The sequence below is a fragment of the Phaethon aethereus genome (genome assembly GCF_964289735.1).
Source record: "Phaethon aethereus genome assembly, chromosome: 8".
NCBI lineage: Eukaryota > Metazoa > Chordata > Aves > Phaethontiformes > Phaethontidae > Phaethon > Phaethon aethereus.
This window is the reverse complement of record NC_138584.1, coordinates 11,596,955-11,620,492: the sequence shown is the minus strand read 5'-3', so window position 1 is coordinate 11,620,492 and position 23,538 is coordinate 11,596,955. Positions and strand designations below refer to the sequence as shown.

Sequence of the window (23,538 nt, the reverse complement as noted above, 5' to 3'; positions counted from 1 at the left end):
CAAAGATAAAAGGTGGCTTCCTTTTTTCAAGAACTGGAGGTGAAACAGCGTACTAATTGTTATTAAGGTTTGGGAACATGTATTTACTGCAGTATATGTAAAGAGCTCCCCATTATATGTAAAGAGCTCCCCATGCACTGAAACAGAACTCACAGTGGACATGAACATCATAAAATTTTTTTATCATTGTCTCTCCAGATGCCTTAAGAAGAAGCAACTAGAAATAATCTTTTAGGAAGTTGTTGTACTTATTAAAAACCTAATGTTAACTTGCTGGAAGACAAAATGCCTATTTACAGAGTTCCTCCAAGAAGCCCCTCTGAGGCACAATGTACTACCACTTTGCAGCAGACTTCTTCACAGAATACCTGTACCAGCAGCAAAGCATCTGGGCAGCAGCTGAGATCACAGGTGTCAGAAGAAAAGGGTAGTCTACTTTCATGTTCTTGGAATAAGACTGAGGAAGTAAATAGGACCTACGTGATTTCAGCCTGTAAAGAAGTGAGTGACACATCAACTACATTTAAACCTGAAGGCAGATTAACACTCCAGAGGAGAACTGGAGCAACCAAAAAATCAGTGTCCAGGAGTGAACAATTGCATACAAACACAACACAGGGCATGGAAAATACACAAACAGAGAAAAGACTTACTCTGCAGAGGCGTGTGAGGACTGGCTCTATAGAGAAGAGTAAAATTAATCAGAATACTGTGCCTAGAATAGAAAATAATGACTCTGCTGCACAAAGAAATTACAAGATTGCACTTCCACCAAATGTTAATAATAATGATACCAATGACATTAAACCAAGGCTTAAGCTAGGTGAGGGTCAGTCAGCTATGAATTTGCAGTGTCACCTGAACAGCAAGGATCCCTTTGGCTTTGTTGATGGTCTGTGTGAAAATGATGGCTGCACGTGTTTAAAGTATAGGGCAAGTGCTGCTGACACAAAATTTCAAGATGAAGTTCCTGAATCAGAACAATTAGTTAGCTCAAAATATATTAATAGGATATCAGGAGAACAACTGAATGAAAAAGGCAATGTAAATAAACTAGCTGGAAAGCAGGGGTTACAACACTTCATTATAAAACATAACAGTCTGGAAAAACCAAGGACGCCAACAAAAGGTTCAACAGAAGGATTTAAGCTTACACCAAAGAACAGCACTTCTCAGGATCAACCATCTCTGCCTTCTTCAAATAAACGAACACCTCATCTTCAAATTTTAGCCAAAAAGAAAACTAGTGTATCCAGCTCTCCCTCTGTGAGTAGAAGTTCAAAAGAGAACACAGAAACTCTAGCTGAGAGCAATAGCACTGAGAAAGATGTTTTCAAAGTGGAAAACAGCAAAGTGGTGGTAGCTGTGCGTGTACGGCCTTTCACTAACAGGTTTGTATCCTGCACTTATTTCTGATGCTAATAGTAGCTTTTATAGTGTATGTTGATTCCTGCTTTGTATTTTTTGAATTGTTTATTCATTGACGCAATAAGGATATAACGCATACTTTGAAATTAGTTGATATTTCATGCAACATCAAGATAAAGATTTTATTAAGAGGTTGAATTCACTTTATGGGTGTTTGGGGCTATTTTTTACGTACTCATTATCTGAAGTATTTTGAGGTTGAATACTTTGTATGTTTGTCAAAGAGTTTTTTAAACAATGATTACCAATCTTTATTTTCTATAAGGCAGTTGATTGAAGTGACTAACTTAAAGCCTGTAGTTTATGATTTTTAATTGTTTTATTTTTCCCTCACCTTCCATTCAGAGAGAAAAATGAAAACTCACTCCCTGTAATCTCCATGAGTGGTTCAGAGACAGCTGTACGAAATTCAGCCACAAACCACGTTTACCGCTTCAGTTATGACTTCTCTTTCTGGTCTTTTGATAAATGTCATCCTAATTTTGCAAGTCAAGCGACGATTTATAAAACTTTGGCAGTGCCGCTTCTAGAACGAGCTTTTGAGGGATATAATACTTGTCTTTTTGCTTATGGGCAGACTGGTTCTGGAAAATCGTACACGTAAGTTCCTGATAATAACTGTTAAAATTCTGTAGGAGCTGATTGTTATGCAGTGTGAAGTCATGAAAAGAGATTGTATGGAGTAGATTCCATAGTTACTGAATTGTGTTAAAACATTTTTGCATATTTTAAAACAGAAACAATTAGAAATGCTTATAATAATTAAGACAAAGTTAGCTGTATGACACTGACCTCTTTCTACTTCTAGTGGAAAAAATAAAAGCTCTTTCTAGATATTTCAGTGAAGAAAAACTTTTATTAATGCTGAGAGCTTCTCAGACTCTCCCAGTGTTATTGTTCACCACTGTTTGTTGTTTTGAGTGTGAAGTGACATGTTCTAAAGTATACTATGTTTTTTGGACACCTTTAAGAGATCATTCTAATTATGGTCCTGACTGTTTCGGGACTTAAATAAAAAAATCCAGAAGTTTGTGGTACTGCTTATTTAAAGTTCAATCTTTACACAAAATAATCTCAAAGAAATAATATTTTGAGGGTTTATACCCAATTTTCTGTACCTTGTACATATCTTTCATTAGAATGCCTAGTGAACTGTTTTGTTTCCAAGCATGCATCTATTAAAATCAGTTTTATGAGGTTCAGTTACCAGTTTTATAATTCCTACGAGGTACTATAGACTTTTATATATGTAGTTGAGGACCAAAAACGTTTCCATTGAATTTTTCATAATTCTAATGTTTCTATCCAATTTATAATAGATATAGAACTTATACAGAGATGGGGTTTTCCTTTTTAAGTGGGAAACTCAATTTTTATTAGTAATGTTTATTTATCTTGGCCTAAAAGAAAGATATGCTCAGTGTCGCAATTGTTGTTGTATCTGTAAGTTTGTTGGTTGTTTGCTGTTGGTTAGGGTTTTTTTTCTTCACCTTCAGGTAAATAATTATTTACCTTCACCCCTTTGTACTTTAAGTAAGGCTTGAAATTAGTATCAGTAATAACTGTGTCCTTAGGTCAAGTGTACACAACAATTTTCTGCTGACAACCATGTTGTGCAGCTGGGTATGTCTGTAGACTGTAGCTGAGTTAGTCCAGTATGCTGGTGTTCTGCAGTGGCAGGACTACACAAAAAAACCCCTATGCTAGAAGTGGAGAGGAGCTTAGGTTACTACACTGGCAGTACACAGAGAATATTAAATGCATGCATGTTAGGGTATCAAAAATCTAGGTTTACTGTTTATAGTACAACTTGCTCTTCAGTTGCTGTAGGTTCTTGTTTTACTTAGGTTTTCAGCCCATTTCTCAAGGGATGGCTTAGAAAGACCTCTGGACATCATCTTGTCCAACTCCCCGCTCAAAGAAGCACCAACTTAGGTCAGCTTTATTTCTGTCACTTATTATTTCTATAACTTAGAAACATACGGCATTTCAACTTTAGAGCTATACGATTAACATTAAAACTAGATGTAGAGGGCTACAAAACTGAACTAGCAGCTTTTTTGTAACTACAGGATGATGGGATTTGATGAAGACAGAGGAATAATTCCAAGACTTTGTGAAGATCTTTTCACTCAAATAGCACAAATGGACAAGCAACAGGTGGTATATGCTCTTGACCTTACATTGAATTATGGGGAAACTGATGTGTTTCAGTATTTTGATACCTATTTTATTTTATAACTTGGTGCTGATCCATTTATTAATGTCTGCATTCCTTTGCTGAGTCAAATCTTATTTCTGCTAGTAGCTGTGATTAGCAGGGTTCCCTAAATAGTGAAAGTGAACATTGTTTTGCTTCCTTAATGACAATAATGTAACAAAGAAATACGAGCATGATATTTTTGGTATGTCACTAGACTAGGATTCTTTCCTCTATATATCATGTCTTACAGGATAAGATTTATCTAAGGAAAGGTAAAAAGAAAGCCTGATGGGTTCCATACTTTTACTGGAGGCATATGAAATGGAACTAAAATACGAATTTATCGTTAAACATTGTCACATATCAAGGCAAAGTGCACTTTAATAGTATTCTAATTCTACTATTGTACCTCAGTATTCTTGCTGAAATAAAAAGAAAATCAGCTATCCCCACGTGGATTTTTTTTTTTAAGACTTCAAAATTTTCATTGTAAACAATGTTTTGTTTAATTTTCAGTTTTGAGAATAGTTCTTTAGTCACACATAAACTATATGGAAGTGGACTTCTGAGAGAGGGTCAGAGTGTTTCATTTGATCACAATTTTGTTTTGAATTCCTGTCCTACACTTATGGTATAGCGATTTAAAAACGGCAAGGTGGTTACCCTTTCCAGAGTGGTTTAATGAAGGGACACATTTTGTTTCTGCACCAATTAATTAGTGTGGTAATGGTAAAGTTAAAGAATTATAACTAGAGAGACAATTAACTTGAACTCTTAAAAATTTATTTAAACTACTCATGTCTTAAGAAGAAAAGACACAAACTGAGAATGCAGATATGCCGGGGGTTGGTTTGTGGGAATTCTTCAGGTATATGTTTCTGTCTGACTGTTGTTAAGGCTTTTTCTAAGACTGAATTTCTGGTCCAGAATCACTTTTGATGAACCAGCTTGACTATAAGTACGGTGCCTGAGATTTGAATTGTGCATCTAAAGCTTTCCGTAGTAATAACACAAGTCATAATTTGTGGTTAGAAACTCTGAATGCCTCTTAAAATTGTGAAAAGGATTAGAAACTTCCCTTTACTTACTTTCTTGGATAAGGAATATATGATGCAAAATGTGCTGGTGACAAAGGCTGTTCTTTGTATTCTTTTTCTCTGTATGTGTGTCCATGTCTGCAAGGACTGACTTGCAGGTCAGTAGACCTTAACATTGTTAAGCTTATGCAGGCAAACTTCTCCATTTTTAACTATTCCAAATTTCTTTATTGCTTTATGCTTGAATTCTTGACTCTGAATCCTAATACCAGTGAAAACATAATACTCGAATCATATAGCACATTGATAGACACTGAGAAATCCGAGAAGGTTATTTATTACTGAGTTTGGCTAGAGAGTATAACTTCTAAAAAATGCAGAGCTGCTAGGTATGTTTGTTACTCCTTTACTTATGCATTGTGAATAAGTGATTCTGTTGCTGCAGATTGTCTTGAGTTTTGTATTTCTGATTTTGGTGTTTTAATTTTTTAGCTGCAATCTTCCTTGCCTCTTAAAGAAAATCCCATTTTATTTAAAAAAGAAAAAAAAAAAAAGACCTAGATGCCTCCTGAGGAAGGAGATGTGTTTTCACAAAAGTTTGTTTTTATATTTTATAAATCGCTGTGGGTAGAATCAAGGTTTATCTTTCCATTAGGTCATTCTGTTCCATGTCAGGATGTTCACAACATCAATCCGTTACATGTATCTTCTCTGTTACGTGTATCATGCTGTAGAAGTGCAATCCCCAAGGGAATGAGGCTAGTGCAGGTGCAAACAAAACTACTTTTTCATGTACTGAAAACCCAACACTGAAGCTTCTGAAGTGAATGTATATACTTTTTTAAGCTTGATAACTATCATCTAGGAATGGCTGTGGATGGGATTCCAATAAATTGTGTTCTGGGCAGTAGCAGATCCCTGCATTAGGATATAATTTCTCTTGGAAAGTCCCTTCAGTACAAATGCTTGTAACATTGAGTAGTTGGATGTGGTAATTTATGTTGATTTTTTTAAAAAAAGGATGGTGAAAATATTTTGTGGACTATATTAACTCTTTTATCATTAATTTTGTTAGATTTTGTATCATCTTGAAATGAGCTTTTTTGAAGTATACAATGAGAAAATTCATGATTTGCTTGTCTTTAAAGCTGAAAGTGGACAGAAGAAACAATCAGTAAGTTGCTCACAGAAACAAGTATATGCATAATCTTAAAGTAGTGGCATCTATTCTGTAAACAAAAATGCACAAACGACAAGTGATCACTCTTTTTTGTTGTCTAAGTACCTTATATTGTTGTGAATAATGGGATTAAAGTAAAAAAAACCCTCAATATATGACTTCATGCAAAATGTGTGGCACTTCAGAAATGCTAAGCAAAAAAAAAAATTTGCTGAAATGAAACAAAATGATTAAGTAGAATTTCTCAAAATTGTTAACAACTCTCCTTATCAGCAAAACTAAGATGAACTTATCAGCCTGTCTAAAAAGGAAAAGGCCCTTAGAATATTATTTGTCTAAATCTCCGGATTATATTAAGAGTCTTCTCTGCAGTATAATTTGAGTTACAGTCTTGTAATTGAGGTGGAGGTCTAAAATGGAAGGATGACAATGTCAGGAGGCTTCTAAGGTGGTTAGGGGGGGAAGTAGCTGCCTAACTGTATTTGATCCATCAGTCTCCTTAGTTCTCACTGCTACTGAAATATCCATTCACTTCCTGAAAATATCTGTGTATTGTTTATCTACTGGGATGCCACTGACTTTATGTATCTAATTGCAGTCCATAGTATATTCATGAAAAAATGTTAATATTTGCAAAAGGGGAATTTTTCTCCACTTTGTTTCCTCTGTGTATTGACATTGCCCAGCTACGGAAAACTACAATCATATAAGAGCTTAGCACCAAGATGGATACTCTTTCAGACTCTGCTCTGGGTTATTTACTGCTTAGAGCCATGGGGCTGTTGGGAAGTTCCTTTTTTTGTGTTGGTCATTTGTGTGTGTGTTTTCCAAGAAGCTGGAGGAGAGGAATGTGGAAAATATCAGCAGCCTGATCAACTAGTTAAGGATCACTAGTTAAACTAGTTTAGCTACTTTTTAATACTTGTGTGTTGGAATATGTAAAACCATAAATTAAAGGAATTTGTGTTAAGTTGGGGATGGAGGGAAGGAATTTATCACATTTGATATATATAAAAAAAAAAGTACTTGCTGTACTTTGACATATTGAACACTATGCTGGCCACTTGTGTGTAAACTATGAGTATTAATTTATGATAAAGAAGATATTTCAACAGCAAGTTGAATGTAGTATAAGTCCTTTGTCCTACACTTGGGACTTAAGTGGACTAGCTATACAGAAGTGAAGACTATAGTGTTGCTTTTATAGTAGGAGTGCTTTCATCTGAGTTTTGTCAGTGATTTTGAGCTAAGCTATTTAACTTGGAAACATAATTAATGTTGCAGAAAAGATTCTGCCCCCCCCCCCCCCCCGGTAAATATCTTATATAAGATAGATGTTCTTGCAATTAGCTCTCTGAGGAATGGCCCAGTGCAGTCTGCTCTGATTTTTCGGGCAGCTGGAAAAATTCAGTTATAGGTATTTTCCTGAAAGTATTGTTCTAGATGACTCATACTAAGTTTTGTTGATGATGAATCTCATACTAGGGACATGGATAGACTTTCTATTAATTTTAAGGTATTTCTGAGTGCTAGGTCTAACTAATACACTCCTAATAATTTTTCTTTTAAAATTGTTCTCACCAGCTTCGTGTAAGAGAACATCCAGTGTTAGGACCATATGTGGAAGGCCTGACCGTGTAAGTCTTAACTGTTCTCATTTCAATAGATGTATGGTGTAATTCTGAAAGAGCATGCTAATTATTATGTTCAGGCTCTGTGAAAGCTTGTGTACTCACCAGTAAATTAGGCAAGATCTTAGTATTACATAGTTTTACAAGAATGTGTACCCACATCTAGCTCAACTTGACGTATTTCCTTTAGTGTATTGCTTTAGTGAAATAAGTGTGTGGAAGTCTTAAGACAACTGGAACTTTCATGGTATATTTGTATTTTGTCTGTAATGGGGGAAATGTTTCAGAACTCAGGCAGCAGGGAAAACTGTAAAGGAAAACAGTCTGAATCCAAACTTTTCTTTTTCCCCCACATTAGGAATGTTGTCAGTTCTTACTCTGATATCCAGGTAAGAGTTATTTGGTTACTAAAAGGTAATACAAATATTGCTACTTGCTCCTTCTTTTACTGCTAAAAACTAAATTCCATTGATGGGAAGAAAATGCTTTACAAAATGCCCTGTAGTCTATGATATTTCAGCTGATTTTTTAAAAGGATAATGAAGACTAGTCCTATATAATGGAGCTGAGTAGATGCATACAGGCAAGTGTCACTCTCTTCACATGGTTATCTATTAAACTTAAGTTTTAATTCCTCCCTTATAGAGTCATCTTTTGTGTTAATAACTTTATTTGCAGACTTTTTTTAATCTTCGGTTAACTACGCAAAGTAGGTTTTAGTTTCACATCCTGACTTTTATCTCTTACAGAGTTGGCTTGAACTAGGAAATAAGCAGAGAGCAACAGCTGCTACAGTAATGAATGACAAGAGCTCTAGATCTCATTCTGTCTTCACCCTTGTCATGACACAAACTAAGGTATTGCTGGGTGTTTTATATCAGTTCAAATTGGGTAGTAAAAAGTTGTTTTGTGTGCTGCCTAAAAAATTGTTGTGAGAATATACTTGAAAATTATAAGTAAAGCACAGGGCATTTTAACATGGCTTTATACCCAGCAAACCTGGTTTTATTTTACATTCTTTGAGTAGATTCTGATGTCTCTGTGCTACATATATTTATAGCAGCAAAATAAGTATGTCTAGACTGGCAAATCTAGGAGTAGCTCCAAGCTTGTGAGTGTGAGTTTTGAGATGTAACTGGAATACAAATTGAGGCCAGACCTAATTTCCCACTGCTGCCAACACAGCTTCTAAGAAAGCTAGGCTATGCAAAGAGGATAGCTGTGCAGAGTTCCTGCAAGTGATGAGCTGGGACAATGGTAGGAAATGCAGTTTTTGCTCAGTTTCAACACACTTCACTGGGTAAATGTTTCCTTGCTTCAGGATATCCCTCACCCATGTGTCTCCAGGATATAGGGACTATAACTCCTCATCTGATTTACAGATGTGTAAGAGACAAAACTGACTCAATGAGATGAGCCTGAAAACAGGAGTGAAATAGGTAGAATTCCTCAGAAGTCTACAGACTATCAATCTTCTCCATTCACAAATAACTTGTTGGTTTGGGTTTTTTGGTGTTCTTGGCTGGTTTAATTTTTCAGCCCAACTCCCTAATCTTCTCCTTCCCCTTACCCTTCTCACTGCAAGATTATTTCTTTTCTCTATCAGAACTAGTCCTGAGACTTTTCCACTAACTACTTGGGTGATCTTCATTGGTATAAGTCAGCAACAGCTTACTGATTTCCATGGTTATCAGATAGCCACCAACTTCAGACCCAAACTTGTAGTTTGCTAATCGGTTGTGTTTGCAGTTCATGCTTATACAGTTATGCAACCACAAACAATTGATACTATGGTTAAAAGTCTGAACTTAGTCTCCTTCAAGGGATGTACATGAAGGTATGCTGTCAGAAAATAAATGGAAGTATCAATTTTTTATGTATTTAAAGTGAAGAGCTGGTTACATTTCTGATTGTGCTCAGGCTTTTTCTTTTGTCTTGAATGCCAACATCTCCCTTTTTTCCAGGTAGAATTTGTGGATGAAGAACAATGTGATCGTAGGCTTACCAGTCACATAAATCTAATTGACCTAGCTGGCAGTGAATGCTGCTCAACAGCTCAGACCACTGGAGAAAGGCTGAAGGTAAACCAAGATTACAAATCTGTGGAAAAGGATTGTCTCCAGCGAATACTCCTAAACTCTGAAGCATACTTACCTACCAGGGCTCTTGGGCAGGAACTGTAGTTATAAAAGGATATGTAGCCCTTATGTGTATAAGTATTGCATAGCATTTTGCTAGTGAGGGTGGATGGCTCTAAGAAGCTGTTTTGACTGTGCAGTATGGCAGGCTAGATTTTGCTCAGGACAACATTCCCCATGCTGTGCAGGCCTAACAGTCCTGTAGAAGGAATGAGAAAAAAATGTCTGCATGACAAGTCATGATTCAGATATTGCACAGAATTGGGGCTTGCCCCTTTTTTGAGGATTTAAGTAAATAGAGTTTCTAATAAGAGACTTTATTTCAAGCTGCCTTCATAAGTTTGATGGTTCTTAACACTGCTTATTTTAAACCCCGTGTCTCTGTTCTTTCTAAACGAAGATCTTCAAGGATACTCTTGCATCTTATTGTAGTTTTTTAATCAGTGATGACATTTAATATGGTACAGGTGTACCATACATTGAATAAGCACGATTAAATCAACTGTACAGTCAATAACATAGCACAAATAAATACAACTGTATTATAATTATTTTTATTTTTGCTTTGCGTAGGAGGGTGTGAGTATCAATAAATCACTGTTAACCCTTGGAAAGGTTATTTCTGCACTCTCTAAACAATCTCAAAATGGAAAGAAAACTTTCATTCCTTACCGGGAATCTGTCCTTACTTGGTATGTACTCTTTAGAATTTTTTCTATAGAAGTAAAGGCTTTCTCAGATTGTGGATTCCCCTTCTATACAGGAGGCATCACTTCCCCTTCTTGCCTCCTCTCTCTCAAATGACTTATGGAGGGAAGAAGTAGCCTGTTGCATCAGGTAAAGAACAAACACGACCTTGGTTGCTATTTTAAGTAGCTAACAATCACTCTCAAATAAGTAGCAAGATTCTAAGTATTTTGTATTTAATCTGTTCAGCTTGAGAAGCTTAATTTTTCTTTCAATACGGGGGCTGGGGATTGACTTCTAACTCTCCTGTCAAATGAAGGTTGTTAAAGGAAAGTCTTGGTGGAAATTCACAAACTGCTATGATTGCCACAGTAAGTCCAGCTGCCAGCAGTACAGAAGAAACACTCAGCACTCTTCGCTATGCAAAACAAGCTTGTTCAATTATCAACATTGCTAAAGTAAATGAAGATGTGAATGCCAAGTTAATCAGAGGTGAGGTTGAAATCTGAAGTCTTTGTGGGTTTTTCACTTGCATGTGTGTTTAACTTATTGCTCCATAAATGTTGTTACTACTGATAATCTATTCTGTTGACTTGTCAACTAGGCTAATACTGCCTAGGATATCTTCCTTTTAATATCATTCTTCTTTGTGAGCTTTTTTTTTTTTTGGCCAAAGTTCAGATGATATCTTAGGCTACACTTGAGGACCTGGAATAGGGAAAGGTGTTTCATTTTTAATTAAATAACAGGATGAATTTTCTAGTATTGTACTGAAATGTCTAAAGCCTATTTTGTCTTGATTTTTTTATGTGTACTCTGTCTGTTTTGTCTAATGTAGAATTGAAAGCTGAAATTGAAAAACTGAAGGCAGCTCAGAAAAGCACTCTGAACACTGATCCTGAAAAATACAGACGTTATTTGCAGGAAATAACATCTTTGAGGGTAAAATTGCACCAGCAGGAGAGGGATATGGCAGAAATGCAAAGGTTGGGTGGTCATTAACGTCTTACTTTAAAATAGAAATGGTAAAGTTTATATGCTGTAATTTTTCTCCTAATATGTTGTGTTATTTTCCCCTTAATACATTTAAGGGCCTGGAAAGAAAAACTTGAACAAGCAGAAAAAAGGAAATTAGAAGATATAAAAGAGTTGCAGGTACATTTTCTTTCTTCACTTTCTATAAGAGAGTGCAGAAAATACAGTATCAGCAAGCCTTGCAGAAGAATTAGAGTAGCTGTAGGATTTGGTTTCCTTAATGCTATTCTTTTAATGGTCTACTGTGACTCCATAGAAAAATTTAATACAGATATTTGAATGCACAAAGTAAATTGTTTTTTATGCAGAGCTCTCTTTTATCTAGAAAGCAGGGATTGCATTCAAAATGGACAATCATTTACCAAACCTTGTCAATCTCAATGAGGATCCTCAGCTTTCTGAGGTGCTGTTGTATATGATCAAAGAAGGAGAAACTACAGTTGGAAGGTATACACCAAATTCAAAACATGATATCCAGCTTTCCGGAGTGCTAATTGCTGATGACCATTGGTATGTAGTGTTCTTTTCATACTTGAAATGAGAGCAGGAAATATTTCTTCTCGCTTTTCCCTTTCTCTTGGAGTCACTCTTCCTTCTTGGTGGTAACCAAACATGATTTTCTAAACAGGAAAATACTGTCGAGGGAGAATTTTATACTGTTCAATGATTAAGGTAACTTCCTTCTGTTCCCTCTAGAAATCTGTTTACCAAGGTGGTTTAATTTCTTTTTTTATTTCATTTATGTAGCTAAATTTTCTATTCATGCAAAAATACTGGAGAAAGACCTGATCAAATGATGCTGTGTGATAACTCTATTACATTAAGTTAAATGGAAAAGTGTAATGCCTTGACAGTTCTTACTTAAAACTAAAAGGAAAACGCATCCTGGCCATATTGCAGAAATACTGTTTAAAGTGCATTCCATGCAATTGATCCTACACAAGATGCTGGAAGAAACATAACTAATCATATTTAATAATATGATTATTAATTACTAAAAACATGAAAGATGTGGGTATGTTGGGAAATTAAGCATTATCAAAGAAATGCTCAGATGACAGGGTGTTATAGTAATTTTTTAGCCGCTAATTTTTCTTTGATTTAAATATCGATTCTCTTTTAAAATATAGGCTGTCGCTCATTAATTTTTTATATTGTACCTAAATACTATGAAGACAATCTGCATCTGGAAAACCAATAACAGGACACTACCTAAAGCATGAATTTTAGTCCATTAAGAAACATCATTTGCAATTAATGTGAGCTACTGAAATCACAATGTTTCTTGTTTTCAGTGTTATAAAAAATACTGATGGCAAAGTGAGTATTATTCCACTGAGAGAAGCAAAGACATACGTAAATGGAAAATGCATTGTAGACCCAACAGTTCTGCATCATGTAAGTAACTGATTTGGTAAGAGTAGTATGTGCATGTGTGCGTTTCTTAGCTTTGTTAACATTAAATCTTCAGGCTGCAGGTTTTCTTAGAAAGCTCTGAAACCATAAATGTGTGTCTCTTCGTCTTTGATTTCAAGCCCCACCTGTTATGTTTTAAGTACTGTAAATTTGTTTATAAATCTAGAAGTTATAGAACAAACTTTTTTTCCCCCTTTTCTAATAGGGTGATCGAGTGATCCTTGGGGGAGACCATTATTTGAGGTTTAATCATCCAGTAGAAGTTCAGAAAGTTAAAATGCCAGTTTGTGGGACTATGTTTTTGCATGATGGTCCAAAAGATTTTGAATTTGCAAAGAATGAGCTGCTTGTTGCACAGAGGACACAGTAAGTATTGTATCTTCTTGTTCTAAACATAAATTCAGTTGTTAATGCAACAAGTTAAAGAAATAAGGAATTTAAGATTATTAAATATTTCACAGTAAGGGAAAGCTGGAAAATAGCAAGGTTATTATTAGCTCCATAATGGAAATGAAAGTTCCAGACTTTGCTGAAATGAATGTGTACCTCGAAGAGGTGATCACCACAATCTAGTCCAGTTGTCAAGAATGTAGATCGCAATTAAACGAACACTGAGCTCCAGAGGTCCTCAAAATAGTTTATCTCTTCCATTACATTTCTCTCCAAGCACATGATGAGTCTGACTTTTGATGTTTTAGAGAGATTTATAGCCTGAGAAGCAGATGCATTGGGAAAATGAGAAGAACCCAAAGTTACAACCTTGGTCTTCTGTGATGGTGGAGAATTTGAGAGACAGTAAATGTTATTTGTACGTGCCTCATTCCTGGTAGTTATTAAACTGCAAGACTCATTGACTTAAAATTTACTTTTCTGCATCTTAATGTGATTTAGTGAGTTTCTATTACAGTTCTTAATTTTGTGAAAGGTGCATAATAAAATAAATACAGAAATCAAGTGTATCTTAAAATTCTAGAATCTTCTCCATCTTTACCAGGTCTATATTTTCCCTATGAAATAAAAAATATCTAGGTAAATTATAAAAGTTGAGGTTTAAAAAAACCCACAAAAACAAACAAACAACCCCCCTCCCCAAAACAAAACAACAAAACAAACTCTTTTTACTGTTAGAATTGGAGGTGCCTCTTATAATTAAAGATTTTTAAACTCTATGCAGCCTATAAGAGATAAAAGCCAGTATTCTAAATACGTGATACTTCCACCTGTAGGCTTGAATCAGAAGTTGAAGAGGCACGGCTCAAAGCCAAGGAAGAAATGATGCAAAGTGTCCAAATTGCGAAAGAGATGGTTCAGCAAGAACTGACCTCACAAAAAGAAGCTTATGAAAGCAAAATAAAATCACTGGAAGCAGAGGTGGTAAGTTGCCCATTGCATTATTACATGAAACATATCAATAAAATAAAACAGAAGCTGTAGTATAGGGTTTCTATTTCTTGTTTGTTGTTCTTTGGTTGTGGTTTTTGTTTTTTTCTTTGGTCTTGCATATTATAAACAGTGTCTTAGGGAATGCTAAGCCTTGTTCTTTTTATTCCGGAAAAAAAAACCCCAAACAAAAAAACTAGCCTAACTAATGCAAGAAGTTCTAAAGTAGGTATGCCCTTCAGAATTATTCTAGGGATTTTGGCTTATAGAATTAGCCAGGAACTAAAATGTTAATCTGGTGTGAATTTGATGAGGGTGTTTCCGTGAGACTTTTAAATTACTGCAGTGTTTTAGTTAATACAGCTTTTCTTTTTCTTGCAAGTTTGCATGCTGCATTGTTGTTAGTCTTTTAAATACTTTTATGGTGTGTATATATAAGTCTACATAGAATAGTGCATCATGGTAGAACAAAACAATGGTGGAGTATCTTATTTCTTAACTGTGCTATTGAAGACATAATGTGATGCTTGTAAACTGGGATATAACCTTTTATTGCTGACACTGGGCTGAGTAGCCCACAGGGGCTGCATGTTTTAAATGTATTGAAGCGAAAATAAATCTTAATATCTGCCTAAGGGATGGATCAGAAATGCTATAGAAGTGGTATACCTCCTCTTATCTGTCCTTTTTTATATTAGAGAGAAGAATCTCATAAAAAGCAAATCCAAGAACTGAATAACCAGAAAGCTGCAACTAAAATACGTGAGCTAGAGAAGGCAAAGAAAAATCTTGAGCTAGAACTAGACTTCAATAAGAAACGTTTAGAAATGGAGACCTTAGCTACCAAGCAGGTAACTTAAAAAAAAAAAAAAAAAGGCACTTTTTTGGTGATAAACTGTGGTCTATTTTGTGTGTGGTTTGTTTTTTTACATGTATCATTGTAAGTTAAATGTTTCTTAAGTTTTTTTTTCTTCTACGTGATATTATGCAAAAGAACAGATGTCTTATTTACACTCTGAATATGATACTTTATTAAATTTGGGGATAAACTAATGCTGATTTTATTTGTTATATAATATGGACTGTGTTGTTCATGTACAAAACTTTAGGTACCATTGCCCGTGCCAAAAATTATGACTGCAGGCATTAATGTAAGTAATGACTGGTTTCTGGCTGGTGTTCATATATATGTGACTGCTGCAACATATATGACTTAATTTTTTTTAATTGTTTCTTTTTAATTCCAGTTGTTTTTTTTAAAGCATGTCAATATCTAAGCAAAACCAGAAAACTGCCAGAGTTTGAAGATAAAGGGTTTTATATTGAAATGGCAGATGTCCAATATAAATTCCATTCTGTTTCCAAGTCCATAAAATGACAGCAACAAAAAATTTGCCTAAATAAACCACATTAAGAGTTCTGGATTTTCTTTTTTCTTTTTCTCCTTCTTCCTTCACCCAGGCTCTAGAAGATCATACTATTCGTCACGCGAAGATACTTGAAGCTCTGGAAGCTGAGAAACAGAAGATTGCTGAAGAAATACACAACCTTCAGAAGAGTCGTGGAAGCGGGAATAAAACTATGCCTAGTATGTATATACATAAAGTTGCAAGGGCAGTGCTGACTTCTCTTTGGCTTTGTGGTCTTGGATTTAGTGGATATGGATCCAGAAGCTTTTTCTCTTTTCTCTAACAACCCTGAACCAGAAGAGCCTTTTGGCTGCTATGATCCTTCATATTCATAAGCTGTATATACCAGACAGTGCTAAAAGCTCTGTTTTATTCACACCAGAGTGATTAGCTGGATATACATGTAGTCTGTATTTACCCCAATTACTTCGAAGTTCTTCCCCCATCTGGCTTGAACTGGTTAGGTGTTAACTCACTGGGGAACTGGAGTACCAGAATTGATTCTGCTTAGTTTCCTATCTCAGTTTAGTCTAATATATAGTGTCTGGTGTTATGCTTCTATTTCAGAAATACCTTTTACCTGACCTCTTATAAAGGGTATCTTGGCTGGGAGGTTTATTTTTCCCCATGTATTGGGAATTCACAGAACTGTTGTTGCCTAAATTCTATTCAATTTTTTTGGTGGGGTTTCTTTTTTGGGGTTTGTTTGTTCGTTTTTGTTTTTTTACCCTGAAGGTGCTTGATCCAGTTAATCATTATGTGCTATATTCTTTATTAGTTCCACTTAATTGGAATTCTCTGAAGCTATCTGTGATGATCAAAGAGGCCAACACCATTAGTAATGAATTAGGGAAAAACACTGTTTTCTACAGGTGAGTATCTGAGTTAATTATAAGAGGGTATGTATTATATATAAAAAATATACATAGAAATTGGGGGGTGGTTCTGGATGTGCAGTGAGCTGTTGGTTTTTCTTTTCACACTTTTGTGAATTGAACATGACAAATAATTTTTCCAAACTGGCTTTAGATAAGTGTGTAGTTTAGCCTCATTAGTTTGAAATGTCAGTTTGAAATTTGAATTTTACATCAAGACTTTAAAGTTATGTCTACAGACAACTTTGGATCCAGTGTGCTTTGGACGTGAATCTTTGGATACCAATGTCCATCCTGCTTTGGTTCACATATTAAAGTGGTCCTAAAGCACACTAACTGCATTCCTTTTGCACAAAACTAAACCAGGGAATATGTGCTAGCCACTGGGCGGTGTTCAGTTCGTAGGACCACAGCAGAGGTGGTCCAAAGTAAAAACCTCAGAACATGCATATATTTGGATATTGAATTCTTGTGACCAGCTGTTTCACTCCACAGATACCTTGTAGCTGAAGAGTGTTCTAGTAGTGGACCTGTATATTGGTCAGGTGGTGTTAGTGTGAGCAGAGCTATATTAATGCAGAGGAAACTCTGTAGCATTAAAAAAAAATGCTACACTAGATGTAGGTAAGCTAGGACTTTCTAGCAGGTGTAAGTATTGCTGTGTTTTTCAGATGTTTTTTCACATTCTTCAACAAGAACTCTGCCAGTAGAATTCTGTAGCGTATGTTTGATCCTGAGTTTCTTGAGAGCCAAGAATTTGTAGGCTAGTACCTACTTCTATCTCTGAACGTAGGGATTCCTTTTTTCCTTTACATAAAAATAATTTTACTGGCTACACTAATGTGTGTGGTGTGAGATGCAAGTCTCAAGCAATTTTTGTGTTTGTAATCAAGGTTTTATTCTCTGTATAATCCTATCTACAGGTGCCTTGTTTATTTTTGCAATTTGAATAATGTTTTTTGTCTGTCTTTTTTTTTAAACTTTCTCAAATTCTTAGGCACGACAGAATTGATGATAAAACAGGAACAGTGTCTTCTGTACTGGTGCAGGTTCGTAACATCAAACTGGGAATAGCAACTTTCTGGAGCCTGGAGAAATTTGAATGCAAACTAGCAGCAATGAAAGAACTCTATGAGGTCAGTAACAACTGAAGGAAAACCGCTAATAATCAGTAATATTTTGTCAAAGACAAGATTTTGATAATCATACAGGAGGAAAATCTTGTGGGTTTTTTTGTTTGTGACCTTAAACACCAAGGCACATGATTATTTTTTATTAAACACATGTACACGCGTTTGTCCATCACACAGAAAGAGGACAGTAGAAATCAATGACTTTATTCAGGTCATTTTGTGTACAGAGTGTGAAGTAGTAAACCAAGGACTGCTCTGTGGTTTTTCTGTCTGTTCAATTGCTTATCTGTTTTAGACAAAAACTTGACTTTTTAAAGGTATGATGATTTTTCATTGCTATGTTCTATCTATTTTTCTTTGGTTCTGGCAAGTTAATTTGCTACTGGTTGCTTTTGTATGTGCTTTAGGTTCTTCAACGGGAGTTTTTTAAAGACCTTTTTCATCATTGTTTAATAAATGGACTAAAAAGCTGCACATTAATCCCTTTTTCTAATTCCATTGCTTTTAATCAGACAAATGGGATAATTTTCTACTGCACCTCTCTAGATATACTTTGTTTTGGAGCGTATCATATTATTGTGTTGAAGCGGAGGATGTAAAATAGAAGGAAGGGAGAAGTGGGAACAGCACCTACATTTGATTCTGTATTCCCCCCAAATTTATAGTCATTAGCTAAAATCTTTGTAATTACGTACAGGTAGACAATGGTTCCAAATTGTGTGATTCCAAAATGTCCAAAAATATGGAATACAAATAAGATTACAGTATCAGCACTTATTTGCTGGGAGAATTTTTTTTTTTATCGTCTAAGGAGAGAAATATCATAAGAAATAAGTTTATCTTCATTGACTCCATGTGAACAGACAGTCTTTTCATTGCGTTCCATTGCATTTTCTTTCCTTTTTTTTAGAGCTGAAGACTCGAGAGCCCTAAGAACTACTTAAAACAAAAACAAACAAACACAAACCAAAAACAAAACACAAACACAAAACACTATCAGATCTGGTGGCCCTTACAAGTATTTTCCTTTTTTTAGTGGCAATGGACTATTCTGGGATTTTCCAATCTTCAGGGCTGATGATTGCATTTTATTTGTTTTTTGGTTTCTGCCACATGAATTGAATGTTGTTTTAGACTGCAGCGAAATAAAGACGGGTAAAAGAAGGAAAATTCTTGGAGATGAGGAAGAGCTGGTTAACATGAAGGAAGGATCTAAAACAATCCAGTAGAACCAAAATGTTCTTCTATTTGATGCTATACTAGTTTGGATATTTTTTGATTAATACACGAAAACATGTATTTAAGACCAAGTTTTAGATTAAGAGAACAACTTGTCTAAATTTGTTCTGTGCTTGAATTTGTGATTCTCCTGATCATATAAACCTTTTTCATTCCAATATCTGTATTATCTTTAGCCTGGAGCAGTATTGAAAAATGAGTAGAAATTGCTTCAAATAATATATAAAGAAATATTTGGATGCTTGCTATTTCCAAACATATATCATGTTCTGCCATAAATAGCATACTTGAAGGTTGCAGAAGAGGAGCTCTCGACTGTTGGGGCATGGAAGGTGCTGGTAGGGGCTTTTTACAGAAGAATGGTGCTATAATTATTACTAAAAACTGTTGGGATCTTGGCAGTATCGGAGACTGGATTCTATTTCTTGTGGAAAACTCTTGCTAAAACCAGGTATAAAAATAAATAAAGATTGTAAGTTATATGCCCAGATTTTTAATAAATCTGGCAGGTGGAGAGAGCTGTGAAAAAGTTTTGTACTTGGTGTTCCTGTATCTCACATGCTGGGTAGCTAGGTGTCTTCACTAAATGTTTAGCTTGATTTAGTTTGTTTTCAAACACTTACACCTCAAGTTGTCTGGCAGTCAGTTATCTTCTAGATTATATACATCCTAACAAAAGAAAAAACATTAAAACTATTGTTCTACTGTTAGTAGAACATGTTGTCTTCATCCATGTTGTATGCTTTATTATCACTCTATTTCTGTTTAACCCTTCTCCTCCCCTTTATTTTTTCAGAGTAATGATAGCAATAAAGCTGCTGATGTATTTTATGACCCTGCTGATGAGTGGGAACCTGACCTTTCTGACGCCTCTGTTTCCTCTCTTTCCAGAAGAAGGTGATACTACTTTGTGGCTCTTTCATCTATGCTTAAAACAAAGCAAAAAATAATTTGTGTTATTATCTAAACATGCTTCTGTGCCACTAATATAGTCTTACTTCTTAATTCTTCTTTCACCTTACTAGAATGTCAAACTTAAAAATTAAATGAAAAGTTATGTATACATTTGTGAGGAGGAAGGAAAGTTTAAATATGTTACCTTACTATGCTTTACTGGCTTCACTTACGAAATGCGTCTCAGTATGCAACATGTTGCTAATAAAAATTACATGCCCACTAAAGCAGTTTGGCAGATGAAACATCAATGTTTGAGGTCAGGCATAGCATATATGCAATGCATGTCTGGTCAGTGCCAGAAGGTTTTATGTATGATTATTGACAGCTAGCTGGAGGTAATTAAAGGTTGTTCCCAACTATTTCAGAAAGCTATCTCAGAAATTAATACATTTGTCTGTAGCACAGGACTTTTAATTAACCTGCAGAGGACCCACAGGTTAAGGTTATAGATATCCACCTATTTAACTAGTAACACAAGCGATTTTTAAATAGGCACATGGACAGCTCTTCCCATCCTTACTTACTGCATACACTGTGCCAACTGATGAGGAGTTCTCTTCTGTTAATTCATTCTCTTATCTTTCCTCATGGGCAAGAAATAAGAACAAAAGTTCCTCCAAACCCAGAAGTATATTTTGTCAAAACATATGTAAGGCTTTCTAAATCTTGTATCTAGATATCATGAGTGCAGTTTGAAATGTGTAATTTTAAATGTTTTCCTCACAATTCTATAATATGAAAGCATTGTTTTTAAGGACTAAATTGCAGCTGGCCTGGGACCTTGTATGTCAAGTTTTAGCCTTATAACAATATTTATAAATGAATTGCAAACTTCTGCAATTTCTACAATGGAAATGCTAACAGATCCTTAATTATATCTTTGCCAGTGGGTAGCAGCCCATATGACTATTGTTATTCTGCTGTAAAGCAGGTCAGTTTTCCTGACTGTAAATTTTGGAAAGCGTTCCTGACCATTCCAAGTAAACAAAAGTTATCTGAAAAGCATGCAATGAACAGTTTCTTTATTCTTAGTGTAAGTAGTGTTTTAATGATACAATAACGGTGGAATATTCCTTTTGTCTGATGCTGCCTTCTGGACAGTGTTATAATGTGTGTGCTTGAATCTATGGCTTCAAGTTGCGCCGGGGGAGGTTTAGATTGGATATTAGGAAAAATTTCTTCACTGAGAGAGTGGTCAGGCATTGGAACAGGCTGCCCAGGATGGTGGTGGAGTTGCCATCTCTGGAAGTGTTCAAAAACGTGTGGATGTGGCGCTTCAGGACATGGTTTAGGGGACATGGTGGTGCTGGATTAATGGTTGGACTTGATGATCTTGAAGGTCCTTTCCAACCTAGTGATTCTGTGATTCTGTGATCTTCAGAAGTGTTTTTTGGTTCATTCTGCCTATTTAAAAATGCAACAGTAGAAGCTGAACTGAACAAGAAAAGGTACTGGAAAAGGGGACTTGGCATTGCATTCTGCATTGACAGCAGTTAACTGCTGTCAGTCACACATACTGGGGAAATAAATTAAATTCCATGTGCTACTTAAAGATTTGGTGATCCTGATGTGTAGTGTCATGGAGCATAAAGGACAGTCTGTTCCTAAAGGGAAGGGCAGTGTAGGGCTGGATGTGACAACAGAGTAGACAAGGCACTGCCCTTGTGAAAAAGAGCCTAGCCCCACAGTTTCTGAGCGGGGTGAGCAGAGTGCATCTGGCCATGGTAATCAGGGTCAGACAACAGTCCAGATCCACAGGTAAGTATGTAATAATGAGGCAGGGCTGAGGTTAAGCTGGGAAATCGTATCAGTGAGTCAGGATTAGGTGCCGGGACAGCTGGCAGGGTCAGCCTGCAGTCCAGTGATTGCCTGACACAGCCATCATGACAAACTTCCAGGTCAGACTGGGTCAGGTCTGCAGGCCCAGAACAATGGCATATATGGCCAGGCATCAGGCATGGTTACAACACAACTGCAGTGTAAGTCAGGCAGGACCAAGGGCAGAAGATTTACCTTAAACACAGCTCCTAGAAAAGCTGGGGAGCCTCTGTTGGGTCTCTTTCCAGCTGTTTCTTTAACAGCTTCAAGGCTGGTTGGGGCTTCTCAAACAGCTCTCTTCCCAAGATCTGGCTTTGGGCACCGGCAGCTAAGCACCCAGAGCCAGGCCCAGGAAGCTAAGTTACCTTGTCTAACTGACAATGGAGAACTTTACAGAACGTTTGCCTTTTACCAAGAACAAAAGCCCTCCCCTCTGGCTTTCCAAAGCAATTCATTCTGTCCAGCAGACAAGATAAAAATCCAATATGTCTGCTTTCTGTGGTCCCAGTACGTAGGAAAGAAACGTATTTTGTCTCAAGTTCTAGATAATAATAATCCAGTAATAAACCAGTAGCTTAAAAATGGCAACGTGGAATGAAAATCCTGCTGTAGTAGCAAAAGCCTGGGAAAGTAAGTAGGATCCATCCTATGGGCTGTGTTGTCTTGCTTTCACTCTGCTTTAGGTTTTGTGGTCCATTACTTCAAAGTAGATGTTTGTTTCATTTGCCTGATGTCTGTTAATATTAATTGAACTTTCAGTGGGTTATGGGGAGAGAGATTGCTTTCTTTTAAGGTTTTTTTTCATGTTCTCACTGTATCTTCCTTTCCTAGAAGTAGAAGTTTCATGAAGAACAAGAGAATTTCTGGATGTTTGTCTGAGATAAAGTTGCAACCAATGCAGAATATACAGACTTCCTATATATCAGGTACTTACTGTAGGGTACAACATCTTTCATTTCATACTGATAAATTGAAACTACTACATGTATGAAACATATGCACTTCTAATAGTCATTAAAAAAAAGTGTAGGTTGGAAAGCAAAAAATGTCTTATTTATAGTCTCTTCAAGTTTATGATGTCAAGCTGTTAACAGTAGGGGTTTTTGTATTTTTGATTATGCTGTCTTAGGGCAAAAACTTCCTGACCAGCACTTATGACCCTTATTTAAGAAATTTATCTAAAACATTACTCTGCTTAACTATTAACTGGAGAAATACGATAGTTCATGTAACAAATTGTCAGAGGCTGAGTATTGATATAAATTGGAGATGTTGTTTGAGTTGTTGCTATTCATTCAACTACTGAGGTTCCCCCAAGCTTTTTGTCAGGTTTTATGAACTTCTTTTCTGAAATACTAGATGTTTCAGTCTTGCACATACTTTTATGCATTTGGTTATTTTAGGTTGGCTGGATTTTGTTATTTTCTGTCTGTCTGTAGGTTCAATTGTTGAAAAAGATGGATTCATGTTAAAGAATTTCACTATGGAATTTGTCTTTGTACTAACTGAATCGAGAAACTATGCAGAACATTGTATACGCATTTTTTGACTTGCTATCTTCTGTAGTTAAACAATGCTGAAGAAGCAATATAAAATAGCCATTAAAGGCATGCTGACTGCTCAGTCCTATGAAGAGTTTCTTGCATATATGTTTTGCTTTTATGTCATACAGGTTCACAGAATAAGTCCAGCATATGCCCAAGCTTTTCTGAATTGTTTCTTCCAGGAATTTTCAAAGAATCAATAAGTTCAGCTTTAGACGTACTGGAAGAGAATCATGAAGGAGGAAAGAGCATAGCAGATAGTCTCCTAACTAATTTGTTTATAATTTTCTCTGGAGCTTCTGCCATTTCAAAAGCTTACGAACAGCAAGACGAAGAATGTCAAGAAAACTGTAAGTCTTATTTTCATAATAGTTTAAAGTAAATGTTACTAATTACTTGTCTTTCAGATGCGCAAGCATTCGTATGTT

The 23,538-nt window shown here is 35.8% G+C and overlaps 1 protein-coding gene across 1 annotated transcript in view; it reads left to right on the top strand.

Annotated features, from left to right (window-relative positions):
• Positions 1-285: 285 nt before the first annotated feature.
• Positions 286-23,538, top strand: part of KIF14 (kinesin family member 14) — a gene marked incomplete at both ends in the record, with an annotated part of 33,258 nt that continues 10,005 nt past the window's right edge. The window contains 23 exons of the mRNA XM_082002777.1: positions 286-1,391; positions 1,774-2,028; positions 3,501-3,588; positions 5,744-5,842; positions 7,433-7,485; positions 7,838-7,868; positions 8,229-8,336; positions 9,444-9,560; positions 10,191-10,309; positions 10,624-10,796; positions 11,143-11,290; positions 11,396-11,459; positions 11,665-11,849; positions 12,635-12,737; positions 12,961-13,121; positions 13,982-14,129; positions 14,834-14,986; positions 15,597-15,723; positions 16,323-16,416; positions 17,417-17,555; positions 19,588-19,688; positions 22,398-22,492; positions 23,239-23,460. Coding sequence (XP_081858903.1) covers positions 286-1,391; positions 1,774-2,028; positions 3,501-3,588; positions 5,744-5,842; positions 7,433-7,485; positions 7,838-7,868; positions 8,229-8,336; positions 9,444-9,560; positions 10,191-10,309; positions 10,624-10,796; positions 11,143-11,290; positions 11,396-11,459; positions 11,665-11,849; positions 12,635-12,737; positions 12,961-13,121; positions 13,982-14,129; positions 14,834-14,986; positions 15,597-15,723; positions 16,323-16,416; positions 17,417-17,555; positions 19,588-19,688; positions 22,398-22,492; positions 23,239-23,460 — 3,889 coding nt within the window. The remainder of the gene's footprint in view (positions 1,392-1,773; positions 2,029-3,500; positions 3,589-5,743; positions 5,843-7,432; positions 7,486-7,837; positions 7,869-8,228; positions 8,337-9,443; positions 9,561-10,190; positions 10,310-10,623; positions 10,797-11,142; positions 11,291-11,395; positions 11,460-11,664; positions 11,850-12,634; positions 12,738-12,960; positions 13,122-13,981; positions 14,130-14,833; positions 14,987-15,596; positions 15,724-16,322; positions 16,417-17,416; positions 17,556-19,587; positions 19,689-22,397; positions 22,493-23,238; positions 23,461-23,538) is intronic.